Source organism: Salvelinus fontinalis, chromosome 9 (genome assembly GCF_029448725.1).
Source record: "Salvelinus fontinalis isolate EN_2023a chromosome 9, ASM2944872v1, whole genome shotgun sequence".
Taxonomy (NCBI): domain Eukaryota; kingdom Metazoa; phylum Chordata; class Actinopteri; order Salmoniformes; family Salmonidae; genus Salvelinus; species Salvelinus fontinalis.
The window spans coordinates 48451031-48473681 of NC_074673.1; the positions used below are offsets into that span (position 1 = coordinate 48451031).

General features: G+C 41.0%; 1 protein-coding gene and 1 long non-coding RNA gene across 4 annotated transcripts in view; one reads left to right on the forward strand and one right to left on the reverse strand.

Annotated features, from left to right (window-relative positions):
• LOC129862728 (ceramide kinase-like) overlaps positions 1-22651 on the forward strand; it is a 33430-nt gene that overhangs the window by 4286 nt on the left and 6493 nt on the right. For both annotated transcript variants that reach the window (XM_055934642.1, XM_055934643.1), the window contains 11 exons: positions 16409-16543; positions 16671-16793; positions 16965-17090; positions 17761-17827; positions 18414-18559; positions 20013-20087; positions 20657-20809; positions 20932-21037; positions 21189-21274; positions 21395-21600; positions 21754-21965. In XM_055934642.1, coding sequence (XP_055790617.1) covers positions 16409-16543; positions 16671-16793; positions 16965-17090; positions 17761-17827; positions 18414-18559; positions 20013-20087; positions 20657-20809; positions 20932-21037; positions 21189-21274; positions 21395-21600; positions 21754-21965 — 1435 coding nt within the window. The remainder of the gene's footprint in view (positions 1-16408; positions 16544-16670; positions 16794-16964; positions 17091-17760; positions 17828-18413; positions 18560-20012; positions 20088-20656; positions 20810-20931; positions 21038-21188; positions 21275-21394; positions 21601-21753; positions 21966-22651) is intronic.
• On the reverse strand, positions 191-16087 carry LOC129862729 (uncharacterized). Of its 2 annotated transcripts, XR_008760818.1 has the most exons (4): positions 15452-16087; positions 15184-15291; positions 10124-10228; positions 191-7328 (listed from the first exon to the last, which is right to left on the reverse strand). It is a non-coding gene; the product is annotated as an uncharacterized LOC129862729 (long non-coding RNA). The 2 variants fall into 2 exon arrangements; XR_008760817.1 differs by lacking the exon at positions 15184-15291 and having other exon boundaries at positions 15452-15830.

Below are 22651 nucleotides of genomic sequence, written 5' to 3' on the forward strand. Positions count from 1 at the left end.
CAGTGTATCAAATACTTGTTCTCCCCACTGTAGTTGTTTAGATGTTTTGCGCAGGCTGTACAGACTTCATCAGTCTCTCATTCACAATTTGACGAGCACTTGATAATGTCATTAGTATGAAAACACCATTCCCAAAAGTGACCACAAAAAAGCGATTTATGTATGTAATGCTTTAATTATAAAGGTGCATTTTTATGGTAAATCATCTTCCCCAAACTTGAAACTCATGCGCTGCGTATGTTAGGCTCTACACCAATGGTAAAGTGGATCAATGTGCTTCATTTTAAGAAGTTCTTTGGCCACTTTAGTTGTGATATAAACTTTATCAAAACATATGGGCCAGGCTACATGAGGTGTGCGACTATAATTTGAAAAAGTACCCCAAAAAAGCATGCTCTGTTTCTTGCCTTATGCTGGGCATCATTCACAAGTGATCATATATCATCAAAACAACATTTTATTGGTCACATGCAGATGTTATTGCAGGTATAGCGAAATACATTCACAAGTGATAGGCTAATCTTGTCACCCATTTTTATTTGATTTATTTAACCTTTCTTTAACTAGGCAAGTCAGTTAAGAACAAATTCTTTGCACTATTCATGATTTAATATTGTATTTACATATACTAAATAGTATATGTGTGAAATTTGTTTTGATTTATAATGGACCATTATCATGCACCTGTCTCGAAACAGGGGCAGCGAAAAGAATATATGCCATCAATGCACTTAAATAGCGAATGGAGGACGCTTTTCCAGTGGTTCATTTTCATGCCAGCCAGGTAGGCTATATAATCCTATTGTAAAGATAAGGTATGTGCTTAATATTAGAAAAGTAGAGAAATAAATATAGTAGGCTTAGCCTATAGAAAGCTGATGGGATCCTCTTTTTAATAAAAGCCATCACTCTGTTTCTCACACAATTACATAGCCTATAGAAATTTTGCACAACATGAGCTCATGGGCTCTTATGAAGTGCTTGATTAGATTTTCGATTACATTTGCATTGATGTCAGGGGGACAAATAGAGTGCTGAGTACCAGACAGTTAGCAAGTTTGGTAGGCTAGTAATGACTATCAGCAGAGTCAGAGCTTGGAGAAGCCTAATTACCGTGACTAAACGGTCACGTGGAATTTGACTGCCGTCATGACTCGTGACCGCAGATGTGGCGGTAATGCTGTCACCCTAACAGCCCTAGTTTTTTCTGGTCTGGACCAGCCTTGTTTTGGCCAAAACATAGATGTCCATGATTGGTTCAGATTTGGTCCAACCCGGACCAGTTTTTTTTTTGTAAATAGCACAACAGGTGAAAGCGGGAGCAGGTGAGTCCAGCTGTGTGTTGTTTGCTTTAATAGAGTGATCAGGAATGTGCAAATATAGTTTTCCTTCACAGAAAATAGCTTCATTTTCATCAGATGACAAATGCAATGCTATTTGGCTGGCAGGCACAGTAAATTACCTTGCAAGGTCTTTTTTGCAAAGAAATTATGCATGGCCATCATATTTATAATGCTTATCATAGAAAGACTGTAGCCAGCTAGTTAATCTTGAACTTTACCGGAGAAAAGTAGGCTGGCAGGCTACACCGAGAAAAAGGTAGAAAAAGAGCAACACATCAGTCAAGAGAGCTGTCTGCTGATGGAATGCCCATTTGTGAATTCTCATCCAAAAGGAGAAGTGCTACTGAAGCACAAACTTTGTCTGATGCCGAGCAGAAATGACAAAAATAAGCATTTTTAGATCTGCTTCAGGTCAGACAAGCATGCGTCAACATTTCTATTTTGTTCAATGTCTCTTGTTCACATTCGCTTTTACATTTCAAAATTCCCCAAAAATGACATTCGGTAGCCCCATACCTATACATGTATAACTTTATTAGCTGGATTGCCTGTATTTGTAATTAGTTTATTTTAGTTTGCGCTCGTTAGCATATTTAGCTAGTAGCCTCATGGAAATTCGCTATTACTTGAGCTAATTTTGTTAGCATTCTGGTAAGATGCCCAATGGTATTTTTAAAAATGGGGCATTTCTCTATATGCCAACAGTGCGCATTAAATGCCTAATTTATCATAGCTATTACAGATAACAAATCCTAATTGCTAAATTGCCTCATATACACCGAGTGTATAAAACATTAAGAACACCTTGCTAATATTGAGTTGCACACTCCTTTGTTCTCAGAACAGCCTCAGTTCGTCGGGGCATGGACTCTTCAAGGTGTCAAAATGTCTCAAGGCCTAAAAACCCTTCTTTGACGTTTCTCCTCCCCTTCATCACTGATTTGAAGTGGATATAACAGGTGACATCAATAAGGGATCATAACTTTCACCTGGTCAGTGTATGTTGTGGAAGGAGCAGGTGTTCTTAATGTTTTATACACTCGGTGTATAGTCAGTCAATAAAAAAACAAGTGCCATTTAAGATTAAGTTATCAAAACTGTACTATCAGCTGGTTATGTTATCGTGAAACACAATCTTCAAAAAGGTGGTAACCTCAACAGTGACGCTTGCTTGTACAATGGCATAGCCTTGTTTTGTTAATTTTGCAGACAAGGCGCTTATATTTCCTCAGCCCTTATCAGTCAAGACCAATGTTCCCTCTAAGCTGCGCCCCCGGGACTGCAGTGCAGAAGAAATATCAGCCCACTGAGAGAAGCACGAGATTGAACTTCACTCAACAAGTTTTGCCTGTTACCACTATCAACGTTTCCCTTTATTCTGGGAATTGTGATCGAATCAATGCAATATTAGCCACCTTCAGTGCAACATACCGAAACAAAATGAACTATGCAAGAGATTTTGTTGTAGACAGACTTGCCATATATGGATCTGTGCCTTTTATGTTGAACTGGATTGTGTTTACAGCTGTGGTTGTGAGTAGATGCGCTTGTTTTGAGATCAAAGCAAGAGCTGCATGTAGCCACATGAGCACATTTTCCTCATATCCTTTGCTGGTTAGTGAGTTATTAGCCCAGTTATGGATACTTTGTGGTCAGCAATGGAGTGATTGCTTCCTACAAGAGCACAAAATGTGTACATTTCTAGGTAAGGGCTTCTTTTGTGTCTTAAAGAGTCAGTGTTGTATTTTGAGACAGGCTTGAATAAGGTAAGTAGGCAGAGGGTAGCATAATTTATCTGATTCTCTGTAATAATGGTATGGGAATATTTTGTAAAGTGGTTTCTTGCATCAAACAACACAACAAGATATTCAGTCACCTCCTTGTCTGGTGGACAAGTGGATAAACAGGTCTCCCCACAGGTGTGATTACTACCTCTGAGGGTTTAGAGCTTGAGGTAGTCACCTCATACAAGTACTTGGAAGTATTGCTAGACGGTACACTGTCTTTCTCTCAGCACATATCAAAGCTGCAGGCTAAGGTTAAATCTAGACATGGTTTCCTCTATCGTAATTGCTCCTCTTTCACCCCAGCTGCCAAACTAAACCTGCTGCTGCCATGTTGTGCTGCTACCATGCTGTGTTGTCATGTGTTACTGCCATGCTATGTTGCCGTCTTAGGACTCTCTTTGTGTTGTCTCTTGTCGTGATGTGTGTTTTGTCCTATATTTTTAATCCCAGCACCCATCCCCGCAGGAGGCCTTTTGGTATGCCGTCATTGTAAATAAGAATTTGTTCTTAACTAACTTGACTTACCGTAATTGCTGGACTATTAAGCGCACCTGAATATAAGCCGCACCCACTGAATAAAAAAAAAATAAATAATGTATTTTGTACATAAATAAGCCGCACGTGTCTATAAGCCGCAGGTGCCTACCGGTACATTGAAACAAATTAACTTTACAGCCTTTAAACGAAACACGGCTTGTAACAAAAATAAATAGGCTTTAACGAAACACGTCTTGTAACAAAAATAAATAGGCTTTAACGAAACAGGCTTGTAACATTTTTTTTTTTTTAAATAGCAGTAAACAGTAGCCTACCAAGAAAGTCCTTGGTCACTATCTTCCTCCTGTGCACTGAAACCACTGAAGTCATCTCCTTTGGTGTCGGAGTTGAATAGCCTCAGAATTGCTTCATCCGATGTTGGATCGTTTTCATTGTGCTCTCCTCACTTTCATCCGGAGGCAAATTCCCCGATGAGCTTATGCTGCCCTCTTCAATACGCAGCAGCTCCACGCTGTCAGGACCCACTGGCAGACTTGACCATAAGTCGCTCTTCGCATGCGGCCCGTTTTAGTGAAGGATTTCTCCCCACTCGTCATCCAATCCATTTTCTAGTTCGGGCCATCTGCTTTTCTTTCCTCTGAAAGCTTTTGTTGTCTTTTTGCACTAAGTCAGTTTCTCACGCTGCTGTTTCCAACGTCTTATCATCGACTCATTAAGGCCAAGCTCCCGTGCAGAAGCTCTATTTCCTTTTCAAACAGCCAGATCGATCGCCTTCAAATTGAAAGCTGCATCATATGCATTTCTCCGTGTCTTTGCCATGATGAGGGTGACAAAATGACTACCGTAATCAGAATGATGGAAAGTTTGAGCGCGCTCGATTTACTTCACATTATGTGACGGTGCTCAGTTTTTTGGCGGCATGAATTTGTGAAAGCGCGGGAAAAATCCATAAATTAGCCGCGTCATTGTATAAAGCGCAAGGTTCATAGCGTGGGAAAAAAGTAGCGGCTTATAGTCCGGAAATTACGGTAATACATTTTTTGTTGTTGGAAAAATACGTTTTTATAGGCATTTATTTCTGTAGGCCCAACGTACAGTCATGGCCAATTTTTTTTAGAATGACACAAATATTCATTTTCACAAGGTCTGCTACCTCAGTGTCTTTAGATATTTTTGTCAGATGTTACTATGGAATACTGAAGTATAATTGTAAGCATTTCATAAGTGTCAAAGGCTTTTATTGACAATTACATGAAGTTGAGGCAAAGAGTCCATAATTGCAGTGTTGACCCTTCTTTTTCAAGACCTCTGCAATCCGCCCTGGCATGCTGTCAATGAACTTCTGGGCCACATCCTGACTGATGACAGCCCATTCTTGCATAATCAATGCTTGGAGGTTGTCAGAATTTGTGGGTTTTTGTTTGTCCACCTGTCTCTTGAGGATTGACCACAAGTTCTCAATGGGATTAAGGTCTGGGGAGTTTCCTGGCCATGGACCCAAAATATAGATGTTTTGTTCCCCGAGCCACTTAGTTATCATTTTTGCCTTATGGCAAGGTGCTCCATCATGCTGGAAAAGGCATTGTTCATCACCAAACTGTTCCTGGATGGTTGGGGGAAGTTGCTCTCTGAGGATCTGTTGGTACCGTTCTTTATTCATGGCTGTGTTCTTAGGCAAAATTGTGAGTGAGACCACTCCCTTGGCTGAGAAGCAACCCCACACATGAATGGTCTCAGAATGCTTTACTGTTGGCATGACACAGGACTGATGGTAGCGCTCACCATGTCTTCTCCGGACAAGCTTTTTTCCGGATGCCCCAAACAATCGGAAAAGGGATTCATCAGAGAAAATGACTTTACCGCAGTCCTCAGCAGTCCAATCCCTGTACCTTTTGCAGAATATCAGTCTGTCCCTGATGTTTTTCCTGGAGAGAAGTGGCTTCTTTGCTGCCCTTATTGACACCAGGCCATCCTCCAAAAGTCTTCGTCTCACTGTGCACTAAAACCTGCCTGCTGCCATTTCTGAGCAAGCTCTGTACTAGTGGTGCCCCGATCCGGCAGCTGAATCAACTTTAGGAGACGGTCCTATCGCTTGCTGGCCTTTCTTGGGCGCCCTGAAGCCTTCTTCACAACAATTGAACCACTCTCCTTGAAGTTCTTGATGATCTGATAAATGGTTGATTTAGGTGCAATCTTACTGGCAGCAATATCCTTGCCTGTGAAGCCCTTTTTGTGCAAAGCAATGATGATGGCACGTGTTTTCTTGCATGTAACCATGGATGACAGAGGAAGAACAATGATTCCAAGCACCACCCTCCTTTTGAAGCTTCCAGTCTGTTATTCAAACTCAATCAGCATGACAGAGTGATCTCCAGCCTTGTCCTCGTCAACACTCACACCTGTGTTAACGAGAGAATCACTGACATGATGTCAGCTGGTCCTTCTGTGGCAGGGCTGAAATGCAGTGGAAATGTTTTTGGGGGATTCAGTTCATTTGCATGGCGAAGAGGGACTTTACAATTAATCTGATCACTCTTCATAACACTCTGGAGTATATGCAAATTGCCATCATGCAGACTTTGTGAAAATGTAATATTTGTGTCGTTCTCAGAACTTTTGGCCACGACTGTACAGTTTAACTTGAAACATGTTTCAATCAATTTTCAATCAATTTTATTTTATATAGCCCTTCGTACATCAGATAATATCTCGAAGTGCTGTACAGAAACCCAGCCTAAAACCCCAAACAGCTAGAATGCAGGTGTAGAAGCACGGTGGCTAGGAAAAACTCCCTAGAAAGGCCAAAACCTAGGAAGAAACCTAGAGAGGAACCAGGCTATGAGGGGTGGCCAGTCCTCTTCTGGCTGTGCCGGGTGGAGATTATAACAGAACTATGCCAAGATGTTCAAAAATGTTCATAAGTGACAAGCATGGTCAAATAATAATCATGAATAATTTTCAGTTGGCTTTTCATAGCTGATCATTAAGAGTTGAAAAACAACAGGTCTGGGACAGGTGGCGGTTCCATAACCGCAGGCAGAACAGCTGAAACTGGAATAGCAGCAAGGCCAGGCGGACTGGGGACAGCAAGGAGTCACCACGGGCGGCAGTCCCGACGCATGGTCCTAGGGCCCAGGTCCTCCGAGAGAAAGAAAGAGAGAAGGAGAAAATTAGAGAGAGCCAAGATTTTCAAAATGTTCATAAATGACAAGCATGGTCAAATAATAATCAGGAATAAATCTCAGTTGGCTTTTCATAGCCGATCATTAAGAGTTGAAAACAGCAGGTCTGGGACAGGTAGGGGTTCCATAACCGCAGGCAGAAGAGTTGAAACTGGAATAGCAGCAAGGCCAGGCGGACTGGGGGCAGCAAGGAGTCACCACGGCCGGTAGTCCCGACGTATGGTCCTAGGGCTCAGGTCCTCCGAGAGAAAGAGAGAAGGAGAAAATTAGAGAGAGCCAAGATTTTCAAAATGTTCATAAATGACAAGCATGGTCAAATAATAATCAGGAATAAATCTCAGTTGGCTTTTCATAGCCGATCATTAAGAGTTGAAAACAGCAGGTCTGGGACAGGTAGGGGTTTCGTAACCGCAGGCAGAAACAGTTGAAACTGGAATAGCAGCAAGGCCGGGCGGACTGGGGACAGCAAGGTGTCAGCATGCCCGGTAGTCCTGACGTATGGTCCTAGGGCTCAGGTTCTCAGAGAGAAAGAGAGAACGAGAGAATTAGAGAGAGCATACTTAAATTCACACAGGACACTGGATAAGACAGGAGAAGTACTCCAGGTATAACCAACTGACCCTAGCCCCCCGACACATTAAAAAAATGTGTTTCATTTTAATAGAATCCATCAAACATATGAACAAAGTGGACAGGCTAACATGCTTTTCAAACAGTTGGAGACCGACAGAAGGGTGTGCTCATAACAATTCATCTGTTCAACCTTGTTAGCTAGTAAATAGATTCAAGTTGGCTAAACTTGAAATATAAAGATTAGCTGGCCAATCACAAGCACTGGGCTTGAGCGATTGTTGATGAAACCTGTGTTATTTTTCTATAGCCTAACGCCTGCTACAAGAAGTCAGTCATTATTTGTGAATGTGCATTATGCATGGTTCTAGTTAAATGTTTAACAAAAAAGGGAATTTTCATAGACTTCAAAGCCAGATCAGTGATTATTGCAACAAAAAAAGCTGACTAAACTATTTTGATAAAATCATTAAATTATTAGTGGGTCTTATGGTTGGTGAAGGCTTAAATTTAGCCTAGGTATAACTTCACAAGCCCTAAATTCATTTGATTTTTGCTGACTGTTTGTATTGCAGTGTATTTGACCTTTTAATTGTACAACAACACTTATTTAGAGAACATTTTTTTTAAATGTAGATATATCGTGAATCGCCCATAGGTTTGATAAAAATGGAGATATGATTTTTAGGCCATATTAGCCAGACCTAACTGTACCGTACTAAACTCTACTGTAATGTACTCTACTGAGCTGTACTTTGATGTGAAACATATACTTCTGTGATTGGTTCAGATTTGGTCCTGACCAAACAAATGTGGTCTTGTTTGGCAGCGGATGAAAATAATAGCCAGTGTGTAGAATAATACCCAAATATGCAAAGGAGAAATATTTGAAAATCAATGTTTTTTGTTTGGCATACATTTTAAAGTGGAATTGACCAGCAGCATCCTTTACCATTTTATTAATGCCCTTGAATAACCCCTCAGTAGCACGAACAGTATCACCTTTGCAGTTAATCCGATCGTTATCACATATTGAGTTGCACTCTTGTCTGCAGCCTAATTCTGAAGTAGACAGCATGCCCTTTAGTAGGCCTACTCGCCACATTCTTTCTAACATTGGACCCTTAACAAAAGCAAACATTCCCAACACTTTCTCTGTCAAGAGATGGAGGAAGGCCTAGCATGTTACTTTCACAATGTAGTTCCTGGCACATATTTCCATCAGATGTTGTAATGTTCAAAAACAGTCCAATGTAAAAATGGGAGCCCATCCATATTAGTATAATGATGAAAAGTGAACACTCTAAGTCAGAGCTGAGAAGTCCTGCATGGCATGCATATGACCTACCAAGGGTTTGAATTAGAGGTCAACCGATTATGATTTTTCAACGCCGATACCGATTTATTGGAGGACCAAAAAAAGCTGATACCGATTTAATCGGACAATTTTTTTTTTTTTTTTTTTTTTTTTAATGTTTAAATTATTTTTTATTAAAAAAATGTTTTTGAAATATATTTTTATTTTTAAAATATATATATTTGTAATAATGACAATTACAACAATACTGAATACTCAATTACAACACTATTTTAATATAATACATAACTCAAATCTATTTAATCTCAAATAAATAATGAAACATGTTTGGTTTAAATAATGCAAAAACACAGTGTTGGAGAAGAAAGCGGAAGTGCAAAATGTGCCATGTAAAAAATGCTAATGTTTAAGTTCCTTGCTCAGAACATGAGAACATATGAAACCTGGTGGTTCAATATTCCCAGTTCTTCAATATTCCCGGTTAAGAAGTTTTAGGTTGTAGTTATTATAGGAATTATCAACTATTTCTCTCTATGCCATTTGTATTTCATATACCTTTGACTATTGGATGTTCTAATAGGCCCTTTACTATTGCCAGCCTAATCTTGGGAGTTGATAGGCTTGAAGTCATAAACAGCGCTGAGCATCAAGCATTGCTAAGAGCTGCTCGCAAACGCAGTAAAGTGCTGTTTTAATGAATGCTTACGAGCCTACCACCACTCAGTCAGACTGATATATCAAATCATAGACTTAATTATAATAAACACACAGAAATACGAGCCTTTGGTAATTGATATGGTCAAATCCGGAAACTATCATTTAGAAAACAAAGCGTTATTCTTTCAGTGAAATACGGAACCATTCCGTATTTTGTTGAACGGTTGGCAACCCTAAGTCTAAATATTTCTGTTACATTGCACAACCTTCAATGTTATGTCATAATGATGTATTATTCTGGTAAATTAATAACGGTCTTTGTTAGGAAGAAACACAGTTCGCAACGAGCCAGGCGGCCCAAACTATTGCATATACCCTGACTCTGCTTGCACAGACGCAAGAGAAGTGACACAATTTCCCTAGTTAATATTGCCTGCTAACATGCATTTATTTTAACCAAATATGCAGGTTTGAAAATATATACTTCTGTGTATTGATTTTAAGAAAGGCATTGATGTTTATGGTTAGGTACATTTGTGCAACGAATGTTTTATTTTTTTTGCGACTGCACTTTTGTTAAATCATCACCCGTTTTGCGAAGTAGGATGTGATTCGATGATAAATTAACAGGCACCACATTGATTATATGCAACGCAGGACAGGCTAGTTAACCTAGTAATATCATCAACCACGTGTAGTTAAGTTATGAATATGTGAAGATTGATTGTTTTTTTTGTAAGATAAGTTTAAGGCTAGCTAACAACTTACCTTGGCTCATTGCAGCCACAAGGTCCTTTTGAGGCTGCACTTGCATAACAGGTGGTCAGCCTGCCACGCAGTTTCCTCATGGATTGCAATATATTCGGCCATAATCTGCGTCCAAAAAGGCAAATTACTGATTGTTATGAAAACTTGAAATCGTCCCTAATTAATCGGTCGACCACTTTCTGTGGTTGTTGGTAGCCAAACCAGTACAGTTGTACACATAGGAATGATCTGGCTAGTGTTTTTAAATGGCATGGGAAAACTGTGACTTTCCAGAGCAGCTCCATACAATTTGGCTGGTACACTGTACAGTGCTTTCGGAAAGTATTCAGATCCCTTTACTTTTCACCAAATTTTGCTACGTTACAGCCTTATTCTAAAATGTATTAAATAGTTTTTTCCTTCATCAACCTACACACAATACCCCATAAAGGCAAATAAAAAAAAACAGTTTATCATTATTTTGCTATTTTTGTTATTTTTTTTATTTACATAAGTATTTAGACCCATTTCTCTGTACATTGTTGAAGCACCTTTGGCAGCGATTACAGCCTCGAGGCTTCTTGGCTATGACACTACAAGCTTGGCACACCTATATTTGGGGAGTTTCTCCTATTCTTCTCTGCAGATCCACTCAAGCTTGGTCAGGTTGGAGGGGGAGTGTCGCTTCACAGCTTTTTTCAGGTCTCTGGCTGGGCCACTCAAGGACATTCAGAGACTTGTACCAAAGCCACTTCTGCATTGTCATCCAACCTGACAGAGGTTTTTGCTTGTAAGCAGGAATCCGGAGGATAGAATTATGGTCAGATTTGCCAAAAGGTGGTTTCCTCTGGTTGCACATGTGACATGCTGGTAAAAAAAAAATGATATGCAGGCAAACAAATTAAAGTCCTTGGCCACTAGGAGTGCCGCTTCTGGGAGAGCATTTTTTGTTTACTTTTGGCCTTAGAGTTGGTTGAGAGTGGTCTTAGTGCCAGCTTTGTTTTGTGGTGGTAAATACAGTGGGGCAAAAAAGTATTTAGTCAGCCACCAATTGTGCAAGTTCTCCCACTTAAAAAGATGAGAGAGGCCTGTAATTTTCATCATAGGTACACTTCAACTATGACAGACAAAATGAGAAAAAAAAATCCAGAAAATCACATTGTAGGATTTGTAATGCATTTATTTGCAAATTATGGCGGAAAATAAGTATTTGGTCAATAACAAAAGTTTCTCAATACTTATATATATATATATATATATATATATATATATATATATATATATATATATATATATTCCACCATAATTTGCAAATAAATTCATTAAAAATCCTACAATGTGATTTTCTGGATTTTTTTTCTCTCATTTTGTCTGTCATAGTTGAAGTGTCCAGAAGTTCTATTTACAAAATAAGTTTAAAAAAAAATAAGATACAAACAATGCAAAAAAAATAACAAAATAGCACAATTGGTTAGGTGCATGTAAAACGTCAGCCAGCCTCTTTGGTGCCATCTTATCTGTTAAAGAAATAGCTGTAAGTTATCATAGTTACACACTTTATCCTGTAATACTTATGTAATGGCTTCTTATGTGGACGATATACAGTGCCTTCAGAAAGTATTCATACCCCTTGACTTATTCCACATTTAGCTGTTAAAGCCTAAATTCAACATTTATTGCATATTTATTTTGTCTCACCCATCTACTCTGAATAGCCCATAATGACATGGTGAAAACATGTTTTTAGAAATTGTTACAAATGTATTGACAATGTAAACAGAAATGTCTCATTTCCATAAGTACTCACACCCTTGAGTCAGTACATGTTAAAATCACCTTTGGCATCGATTACAGCTGTGACTCTTTCTGGGTAAGTATCTTATTAAGAGCTTTGCACATCTAGATTGTATAATATTTGCATATTATTGTTTATCAAAATGTTTAAGCTCTGTCAAGTTAGTTGTTGATCATTGCTAGACAGCCATTTTAAGTCTTGCCACATTTTTGAAGTCAAGTCAAAACTGGGCCACTCATTAACTTTCAATGTCGTCTTGGTAAGTAAATATATTTGGCCTAGTATTTTATGTTATTGTCTTGCTGAAAGGTGAATTTGTCTTCCAGTGTCTGTTGGAAAGCAGACTTAACCAGGTTTTCCACTAGGATACTGGCTGTGCTTAGCTTTATTTTGTTTATTTTTATCCAAGAAAACCTCCCTAATCCTTGCCAATGACAAGCATAGCCATAACATGATGCAACCACCACCATGCTTGAAAATATGAAGGAGTTGTACTCAGTGGTGTGTTGTTGGTTTTGCCCCAAACATAACACTTTTTATTTAGGACATAGTTAATGTCTTTGCCACATTTTTTTTGCAGTTTTACTTTAGTGCCATATTGCAAACAGGATGTGTGTTTTGGAATATGTTTATTCTGTGCAGGCTTCCTTCTTTTCACTCTGTCATTTAGGTTAGTATTGTGGAGTAACTATAATGTTGTTGATCCATCCTCAGTGTTCTCCTATCACAGCCATTAAACTCTGTAACTGTTTAAACGTCACCATTGGCTTCATGGGGAAATCCCTGAGCGGTTTCCTTCCTCTCTGGCAACTGAGTTAGGAAGCCTGCCTGTATCTTTGTAGTGACTGGGTGTATTGATACACCATCCAAAGTGTAATTAATAACTTCACCATGCTCAAAGGGATATTCAATGTCTGCTTTTTTTAACGATCTACCAATGGGTTCCCTTCTTTGTGCGGCATTGCAAAACCTTCCTTGTCTTTGTGGTTGAATCTGCTCGACTTACAATTATCTGTATGTGTGGGGTACAGAGATGAGTTAATCATTAAAATGTTAAACACTTATTGCACACAGAGTGAGTGCCTGCAACTTATTAAGCACATTTCTACTCCTGAACTTATTTATTGGGCTTGCCATAAATACTTATTGACTGAAGACATTTCAGTTTTTCATTTTTAGTTCATTTGTAAAAATGTATAAACATAATTCCACTTTGACATTATGGAGTATTGTGTGTCACTGGCCTAGGCACAATCTCAATGGAATCCATTTTAAATTCAGCTTGTAACACAACAATGTGGAAAAAGTCAATGGATGTGTAAATGCTTTCTGGAGGCAAGAGATCTGTGTAGAGATCGACTAATAGCCTCCCTGTATCGTGTTAGTTCTTTGGATGCCTTCTATCTGCCATCTTATGCCTTGAGGCTGTCAAAGGTCTCTCCTTTTATTTCAGAATGGATGGGCTTTGGAGTCGAGCCTATTCATTTCAGGAGCTGTAAAAAGAGCATTCAATTCAGATATCTGGATGTTTCAAGGACATCACGCCTGAAAATGAGCAATCACAAGGAGCGTTATTGAAATGATCATCTTTCCAGATGAAGGGGAATGAAGTCTTTGAGGAAAAATAACTTTTTTTCACAAAAGGCCTAAAGGGTAAATGCATTTCTCATAAGAATATTTTTTGACATTCTCTAGCTGAAAGGGATCGAATGACATACGACCTTATCTTGGAGTAGGATTGCTTAATCAAATGCTGGCTCCTTCCCTCGAACACACTACTGACTTCAGTAACAAAATCTGCTGCATCTTGGCCTCCAATGAATTCATTGTGGTGCCATTGTTGTGGTTTACTGAGGGAAAAACGCTTTCTTAACTTTGAACTCCCCTGGCTAAATTGTAAAGCAAGCTAATGCAGAATATTCTTAAAGTTTTATTTAGCAAAATTTTTTAGCAAAAATCCATATTCCAGGGTGGAAAATGTAAATATCAAGCGTTTGCTCATCTTGATGCAACCAACCACAATAACTCCACTGTTCCCCTTCCAGGTTTCTGTTTTCCTAAGTTTCTGTGCAGAGACAAAGGAGAGTCAGGTAGGAGCACTTACCACAATGTGGTCAAAGAATTGGGTGACGTGTTCGCTAGAGTGAGTAGTTTGAAGTGCTTTTGCCAGCTGTATTTGATGGGGTTCCTCTAGATCAGATCAGATTTAGAAGACAGAAAAGTTGGCGAGATTAAATTGAAACCATTTGCTATTATTAGAGGTCTCCTGAATCAGGCTGGATTTTGAAGTTCAGCTTGACGAGTAGGACTTCAAAGTCATTGCAAAAAGGTCCCTTACATACTATTTAGCCTATGTAGGCCTACATCAAATACAGTTAGCTGCTTGTGTAGTGGTGACTAGTGGTCCTAGCTGTAGTGGAGTGTGCTGTTATTTCTTGTCCTCAGCCAACAATGGTGTTCCCACAGGGAATCACACACTCACATCATAAATGCCTCAGTACGTTTGCAACCTTGATAAGTATGTACAAAACATGTGGTCAAGGAAGTCCTAGCGAGATGTGTTGGTACAATATCTAAAGAAAAGTGGCGTGATGAACCACGGTCTCTGCAACACGTTTGTTTGAAAAAGGGGGAACCTTGTGGACATAAAATGTTCTGACCTAATTGGTTTGACCTGACCTGTTTTGTAAAAGGGATGGCACCCCTTCAACTTGGAGACATTGGATCTGGGGGGTGTAAAATCTACGTGTTTTAATGCTCATGACTTAAAAATGATCAGGTGCTTTCCATCGTGTGTGTTTAACACCTACAATTTGCTGAGTCATCACAGTTGATGTATGGTTTTCATTTGGGCTCTCCGTACCTCCACCGGGGTAGGAGAGCCATCTGTTGTTAACAACCTGTAGCAAACAGAACAATGACACTCCTGTGTCCTGTTGCCACTTTGCTTCATCATTAAATGTGAATAGGCTGTGCATTGCAACGTGACCAATGTGATACTTAGTGTCTCTCCGGCGTTACGTTACTGGCACCCTCACGGCCCGTGAACCACAGCAGTTCAATTTTAGAGGGAATTATCCTTTATACTTATAAAGCTCTGTCGCTCTTGTGCTAATATAAACTGATATTTACCATGTCATTCCACTTTTGTATTGCTCTTGCCTCCTGCTATTGTGTAGCATTTTCATCTCATTGTGCAACAGTGTGAGATTTCACCGAGGCTTTTGCACCCTCAGTGGGTAGGTTATGTAATTGAATGGGCATCATCCCAGTGATTCATACGTACACTGCTGTGTGTCTAGGCCCAGACAGAAATGGTTCCCGTTGTTTCATTTTCATTAACACTGTTTTGGAAAACAGCTGAGGGATGGGGCTGGAGATATGGATGCAAAGACTGACCATCCATGAGATCAAAAGTATAGTTTAAACCATGTTTTGAAGCTATACAGTTTGTTTACAATTATATTGCTTACAAAAAGTTGCAAAAAAGTTGAACTAAAGCTCATTAGTCATTTATACATTATATTCTTCAAGAAGTCCAAAAGTTGATTTACCAATCCCAGATTTCCCCATTTGAATTGCTTTCTGGTGGCTGTTTCCGAGCATGTTGTTATCGTTGGCCATCCCTCTGTGCTGCGTTTCTCAGTTAGGTCCTGGGAGACATTGTCAGGATTAGCACCATCAACCGAGTCTCTCTGAGGTAATCATTAACCATAAACAGGTCGTGATAGCTGAAAAGTGACTTCATTCAGCACACAAACTGCATTCGATTTCAGCTAGTTGGGTTGGGGTATGCAGGCATAAATGAACTGTATTTTTATTATAATGCAACTCTTATGGCCTCTGTTGTGCCACAACAGGCCATTTTATGGAGTGCATTAATGAATGATGAACATAGAAGTCACTCAGAGGTCATTAATGTTTCTGATTTCCTATAGAGCTGTTATAGAACTGAGCTGGGCAGTGGGCACAAAGTCAAATGAATGCAGACTCGGATCATGATAATGATGATGACTGCAGGAAAGGGCCATAGGCTGGTAATAAGAGGCACCATTAATGTCGGCATTGTGCTAACTATGGTATTGTTTGGACTATAGTGAAAGATCTCATCTGCCTTCAAATAATCTCACCTGCTGTGTTATTATCCATCAAAAGCATTTTCTATGATGGTCGTCAGACATACAAGACTAATGGCTCTTCCACTCCCTGCCTTCTCAGCCCAACACTAGCTCCACCCTAATGCTGAAATCAAACTGTTAATTAGTCCATTAAAGCTCCCATTTCAACCCATTCAACTTTATTAGAATAAAGCTATCCAAGCTGTAATTGATGCAGCCTGACCAGTTTGTTTGGCTGGGATGGTAAAAAAAAAAGGTTTGAAAATAGATTATCCTAGCACACAGTTATCTGTCTGCGTGTGCTTTTCCCTTTCTCTAAGAATTTAATTTATAAAGGGTATATCACTGGTTCCTACCACATTGTGACGGATTGATTTGGTGTGTGTTTAACAGGTACCAGTCACGGTGTGTCAGTGTCTGAGATCCTAGCAGTCAGGGAGCTCGATGTGGACAGCGGGACGAAAGATGACGGCAGGTGGCAGAAAATGCCTCAGAAATCGGCTGAGGCCTATCCATACGCATTCACAGGTAAGAATGTTGACGATCTTGAGCAATCTACAGATATTGGACTCAATATGGTAGATGATACTGCAAAGTAAATCTATGTTCTGTTAAGCCTCTCTCCCGTCGCTGCCTTTGTGTCCCCCTGCCACAGTGTCCTATGTGGAGAGAGCGAGGCAGCACCGCTGGCGGTGTAGTGACGTCACCTTTCACTGTCTAGAGGGGGCGCTGTGTCAGCAGTGGGTCCAGACCATCAGAGAGCAGCTCACAGCACTGAGTATGGCTGAGTATTACTGACTCTCTATTCAGTGTACACTGTTAGTCACTGAATATGATTTGTGAAGTCTAGTTGCAAGGCTAACTCAGAAATGAGTATGGGCCTCAGTCGGTACTGTTATGCCCTTCTCTCCAGAAAAACCAGTAACATCTTTCACTTGACTTTTTTCAGCCAGCAGACCCAAGCATTTGCTGGTGTACATCAACCCCTATGGGGGCAAGCAGCAAGGCGAGCGTATTTACGAGCAGAAAGTCGCCCCTCTCTTCACCCTTGCCTCCATCTCCACGCACGTGATTGGTGAGTTCCTGTCAACAACATTAAACATGCTTTAATAAAAGATGAGTCTTTATGGGCCCAAGTCACATTTCTCACTGTAGGCAAATGGGCACAAGCTCTCTCAGGCCGCACAGGATTGTGACATAATTTACCGGCGCCATCCATCACCCAAGTTCCTTAATGGATAGCATGATGGTCGATGAATACTGGATTACTTTACATTCGTTTTACTTCTCAGACTGGAGAACCACTGTGGACATCGTCATTTCATAGTCACAAATTATGACCAATTGTATTTTCAACAATATAGAAGCTTGGGTTGATATCAAGATATTAATAGTTGAGCATTCTTTAAAATATAAATCTAAAATGGGTACGAAATCATGAAAACAAACTATTCCTTTAGCTACACATTGTTATAATGGTTAGAGAAGGTAAATGGCTGCTTGGGGCTAGAATTCTTTATGGAAAATGCTTATTCAATCTATTGCTCCAAGCTAGTGAAGGATTACTCCCAAAGTACAAATTATGAAACCGTCAAGCGATATCGTCTAGTCGATTGTAAACCTGTTCAATGTATTGATTTAAAATCATAACTTTTCAAGTGTATCCCATCTACAGGAAGCACTTGAAAGAAAAATGTAAAGCATGCTGAGATGTCTAACGCCTTCCTTGTCGTTGGTTGTCATAGTTACAGAGCATGCCAATCATGCCAGGGACCACCTGAGGACAGAGGCTGAGTTGAAACAATATGATGGGTGAGTCATGGATGGAGACATTTCCCAGTTAACCAAAATTGGTTCTGTGAATGTTCCCAGAACATTCATTAAGTTTCCCCCAAAGGTTCTAATAACACAAAAACTGTCCAGTTGTGATGCTGATTATACAATGTTTGTATAAAAATATTTGGCTGATGTTGCAAGATCTTTCCCAGGAAACCTTTTGTTATTACGTTACCTGGAAACCTAATAAGAACATTAAGGGAACGTTCTGTGGTGATTTTACATATGTTGTGCAAATATAACATTTTTTTAACATTTTCTGAAATAAACTAAAACATTAGTTGAATGCTTTTGGGATGTTGTCATCCTAATGTTAAATAAAACCCTAACTAGATGTTCCCGGTTTGCGGGGTTCTCAATGTCCTTGTCGCTATAGTAATCAAAAGTCTGTTTGGGAAGCCCCTCTTTGTATTCTGGTTTTCAGCCCAAACGTCAGTCATATTCAGAGTTGAACTAAAAACCACCCCAGGCCCAGTATATTCTTCCTCTCAAACAGCAAACAAAAACATTAGTGCTGTTGTTTTGACCTCTGTGTGCTACCTGACTTTTGACCTCTATGCAGAGTGGTGTGTGTGGGCGGGGACGGCATGTTCAGTGAAATGGTTCACGGCCTGGTCTCCCGGATCCAGAGGGACAACGGCGTGGACCAGAACAGCCCGGAGGAGAAGCTGGTACCCTGTACTCTGCGCATCGGCATTATACCCGCAGGTTAGAGCATACACACTCACCACTATTTTGACACAGCAATGGGCCGCCCCGCTCATTAGGCAGCAATAGACGGCTGCCTATGGTGGCAGATTGACAAGGGCAGCATTTTCTGAGCCAAACTGACGCACCTACAACAACACATAAAACCTCTCATAATTTTGGCCAAAAATGACCATTTCTCTCAACCAGTGGCATGTTTGCTTTTTAGGTGAGTGCTGATGCCGCCCTATGATAAGTAGTGCCCACTTTGTCAAAGGCAAGGACGCAAAATATTTATCTTGTCCTTTCGCAGCTAGCCTCTCCTGGGTGCTGTTGGAGAGATGGATCGCTGCGGCACTCCACCACAATTCTGTCAAAAAAAGGATCTAACATAAATTATGTAGCGGATAATGTACGTGGCTTTTTTTGTAGCCTACAGGCTGGAGATAAAAGGGGCTTACCACATGGATGGACGTTCCATTGTGGGCTGACATGGTAAACAACGCCCCAATAAGCACTAACTGACGCCGACGTCTTTTTTTTGTTGTTGGTCCGGCCTTCCATTTCTTTTGGTGTTTTACAAACTGTAAGCCTACCACATACATTTTATTTCAAGCGACACTAGGCCAGGGATAGGCAACAAATCCTCTGGGGTCTGATTGTGTCATGCTTTTGCCCCGGGTAACACAACTGACACCAATAATCAACGAATCATAATCTTCAGTTTAGAATGCAATTAGTTTCATCAGCTGCGTTGACTAGGGATGGGCAAAAAGTGACACCACTCCGGCCCCCGAGGACTGTAGTTGCCCATCCCTGTTGTAGGCTATACCTCAGTAAGCACAGAACGACACTGACACCTTTTGTTGTTGTTCAGTCCCGACCGGCCTTGATTTCCACGTCCATAGGCGTTGATTTTTGGTTCAGATTTTGGCCTAAACATAGACGTCTATAAATTACATATTTTCAACTTTCATTCAGAACTGAAAATTATCCTGATTTCATTGTCTGTAAAATATGTATTTTCAATGCCCGGAAAATACCTATTTTCACCTTTTCATTCACAGAATCGAAATTGAACTTACCTTCCACGTCTGGAAGAATACGTATTTTAGACATATTTTTAACGTAATTTTGCTTACTATGACTATTCTTTCAGGGGCAGCAATTATTTTTGTCTCATCTAGGGCAGCAGAACGGCCAGGACCGGCCCTGGCAATGATTACGTCATAAGCTATCAATAGCTGATGTTGACAAGATGTCCCATCTTATCATGTCACGGTTTATGAACTGACTGTGTCCGTTTACAAACTAATACGTCAACGATGAGTTCCATTTCATGTACACTACAGTATCTTATCTGTGTGCTGATTTCCACGTTCCACTGTTCTGTCTTGCATGCTCACACACGGCAGAGTATTTGTTTCTGTGTAGTCAGGAACATAAGGTACCGTTGTTTGTGTGTGTTATCCAGGTTCAACGGACTGCATCTGCTATGCAACTGTAGGCATCAACGACCCTGTGACCTCGGCCTTACACATCATAGTGGGTGAGTGCAGTTATCCATATTGAAATATTGGCAGGACTTCCCATTATAAGCCCTTTAAAAGGAAGTGTAACTAAAATGCTTACACTGCACCGATAAGTAGCATAAGCCACCTTTTATCACCGTTCCAGGTAATTCCCCAGGACTCTATTGTGCATAGAAATGTTTGTCACATTTGTTACTTCTATGCTAACCCCGCCACACACTCAGCTGACCAACAAGTCACAGCAGGTGACCTACTTATTCTCATTTGAGATGAGAGGAAACTGCTGGAGGTGTGTGTAGGCGTATGAGCGGGTGTAGGCATGTATGTGAGTTTGAGTGCATGTGGGTGCGTTGTTCTGGTGTTTTAGAGGCTGTTGGGAGGAGCTATTGGAGGACAGGCTCATTTACAATATGGAAACCATATGTTTGCCTTTGTTCCATTTATTCCATTCCAGCCATTACAATAAGCTGGTCCTCCTATAACTCCTTCCACCAGTGTGTATGTTTTATAGTAAAAGTACACAAATCCGTCACACCTGTGGAGGATTACTCATACTAGAATTGGGGGGGGGGTGGTCTCTTCACAGGAGATGCCCAGCCAATGGACGTGTGCTCGGTCCATCACAACAACACATTCCTGAGGTACTCTGTGTCCCTGCTTGGGTACGGTTTCTATGGCGACGTGCTGGCAGACAGCGAAAGGAAACGATGGATGGGACCAGCCAGATACGACTTTTCAGGTAGGTCAGAAGAGTAGCTTTAACACTTAGGAAACATCTAATACTGCTGGAAAATTGTAATACTGTTGCGTTAGACTGTTGCCATTGGTTGCTAATGATATTGTATGCTAATGTTTGTGCAGGTTTTAAGACGTTTCTCACACATCACTACTATGAAGGGACTGTGTCTTTTCTACCAGCAACTGACATATTGGGAACTCCACGAGACAAGACCAGGTGTAGAGCTGGGTAAGTACTACTGTACAAATGCAACCTGTCCAATAATATCCACAACCAATTGTGTAGTTTAGTATTATACCCACATGTTTGTCTATGTAAATATCATCTAGATTTGGCTAGCTTCATTCTCCCCTGTCCTCACTCCATCACTGAGTTCCAGGTGCTTCATATGCCAACACAACGGACAGCTGTATTCCGAGGATGCCCCAGAGATTTGCGAGACTGATCTAGATGTTTCAGACAGTGGTAAGTATTTCTGCCTGAACACCCATATGACCTCAAGCCCACACACCATGGGTCTCTACAAAAAACCTACACTATGCATGTACTTCAAAAGCACCAACCTCTATTTCTGCTCTATCCCAGAATACAAAGGGGGGTGGCGGGTGATCAGAGGGAAGTTCCTGGCCATCAACGCGGCCAGTATGAGCTGTGCCTGTCCCCGAAGCCCCAAGGGCCTGTCCCCCGCTGCCCACCTCGCTGACGGCACCACCGACCTCATCCTCGTACGCAAGTGCTCCCGATTCAACTTCCTGCGCCACCTGCTACGCCACACCAGCAAATACGACCAGGTAACCACACTGGGTGGGGCTACTGCAATGATGTCATGTTTTTTATGGCTACTCCAACCCGGGTCCATAGGAGTGTTTGCATGAGATGTGTTAACTATTCAATTCCCTGTTTCAGGGAGTTGATTTTCTCACTTCTGGCTCTTTTCCCTTCAGTTTGACATGACCTTTGTGGAAGTGCACCGTGTGCGGCGCTTCCGCTTCACGCCGCGCTACTGCCAGAGTGACTCCGAGTTGGACCTGAGGGAGAATGGCAAGAGGCTCTTCAGCCAGATCTGCCGAGACCACCCGGCCTGCAGCTGCAGCCCTACCTACAGCAGCTGGAACTGTGACGGCGAGATCCTCCCCCATGCTGCCATTGAAGTCGGGTGCGTCACCACTCCCTATAACCTGTTATGGAAATATACAGTGCATTCTCATAAATCGACACACAATACCCCATCATGACAAAGCATAAACTGTTTTTTGGAAATGTTTGCAAATTCATGACAAATAAAAAAACTGAAATACCTTATTGACATAAGCACTCAGACCCTTTGCTATGAGACTCATAACCCTTTCTTAAATGGAAGAAGTTTGGAACCACCAAGACTCGGCCAAATCACCAAGACCCGCCCAGCCAAACTGAGCAATCGGGGGAGAAGGGCCTTGGTCAGGGAGGTGACCGATAACCTGATGGTCACTCTGACAGAGCTCCAGAGTTCCTCTGTGGAGATGGGAGAACCTTCCAGAAGGACAACAATCTCTGCAGCACTCCACCATTCATGCCTTTTATGGTAGAGTGGACAGACTGAAGCCAATCCTCAGTAAAAGGCACATGACAGCATGCTTGGAGTTTGGCACCAGACCATGAGAAACAAGATTCTCTGGTTTGATGAAACCAAGATTGAACTCTGTGGCCTGAATGCCAAGCGTCAAGTCTGCAAGTAACCTGCCACCCTCCCTACGGTGAAGCATGGTGGTGGCAGAATCATGTTGTGGGGATTTCTTTTAGCGGCAGGGACTGGGAGACTAGCCCGGATCGAGGGAGAGATCTTTGATGAAAGCCTGCTCC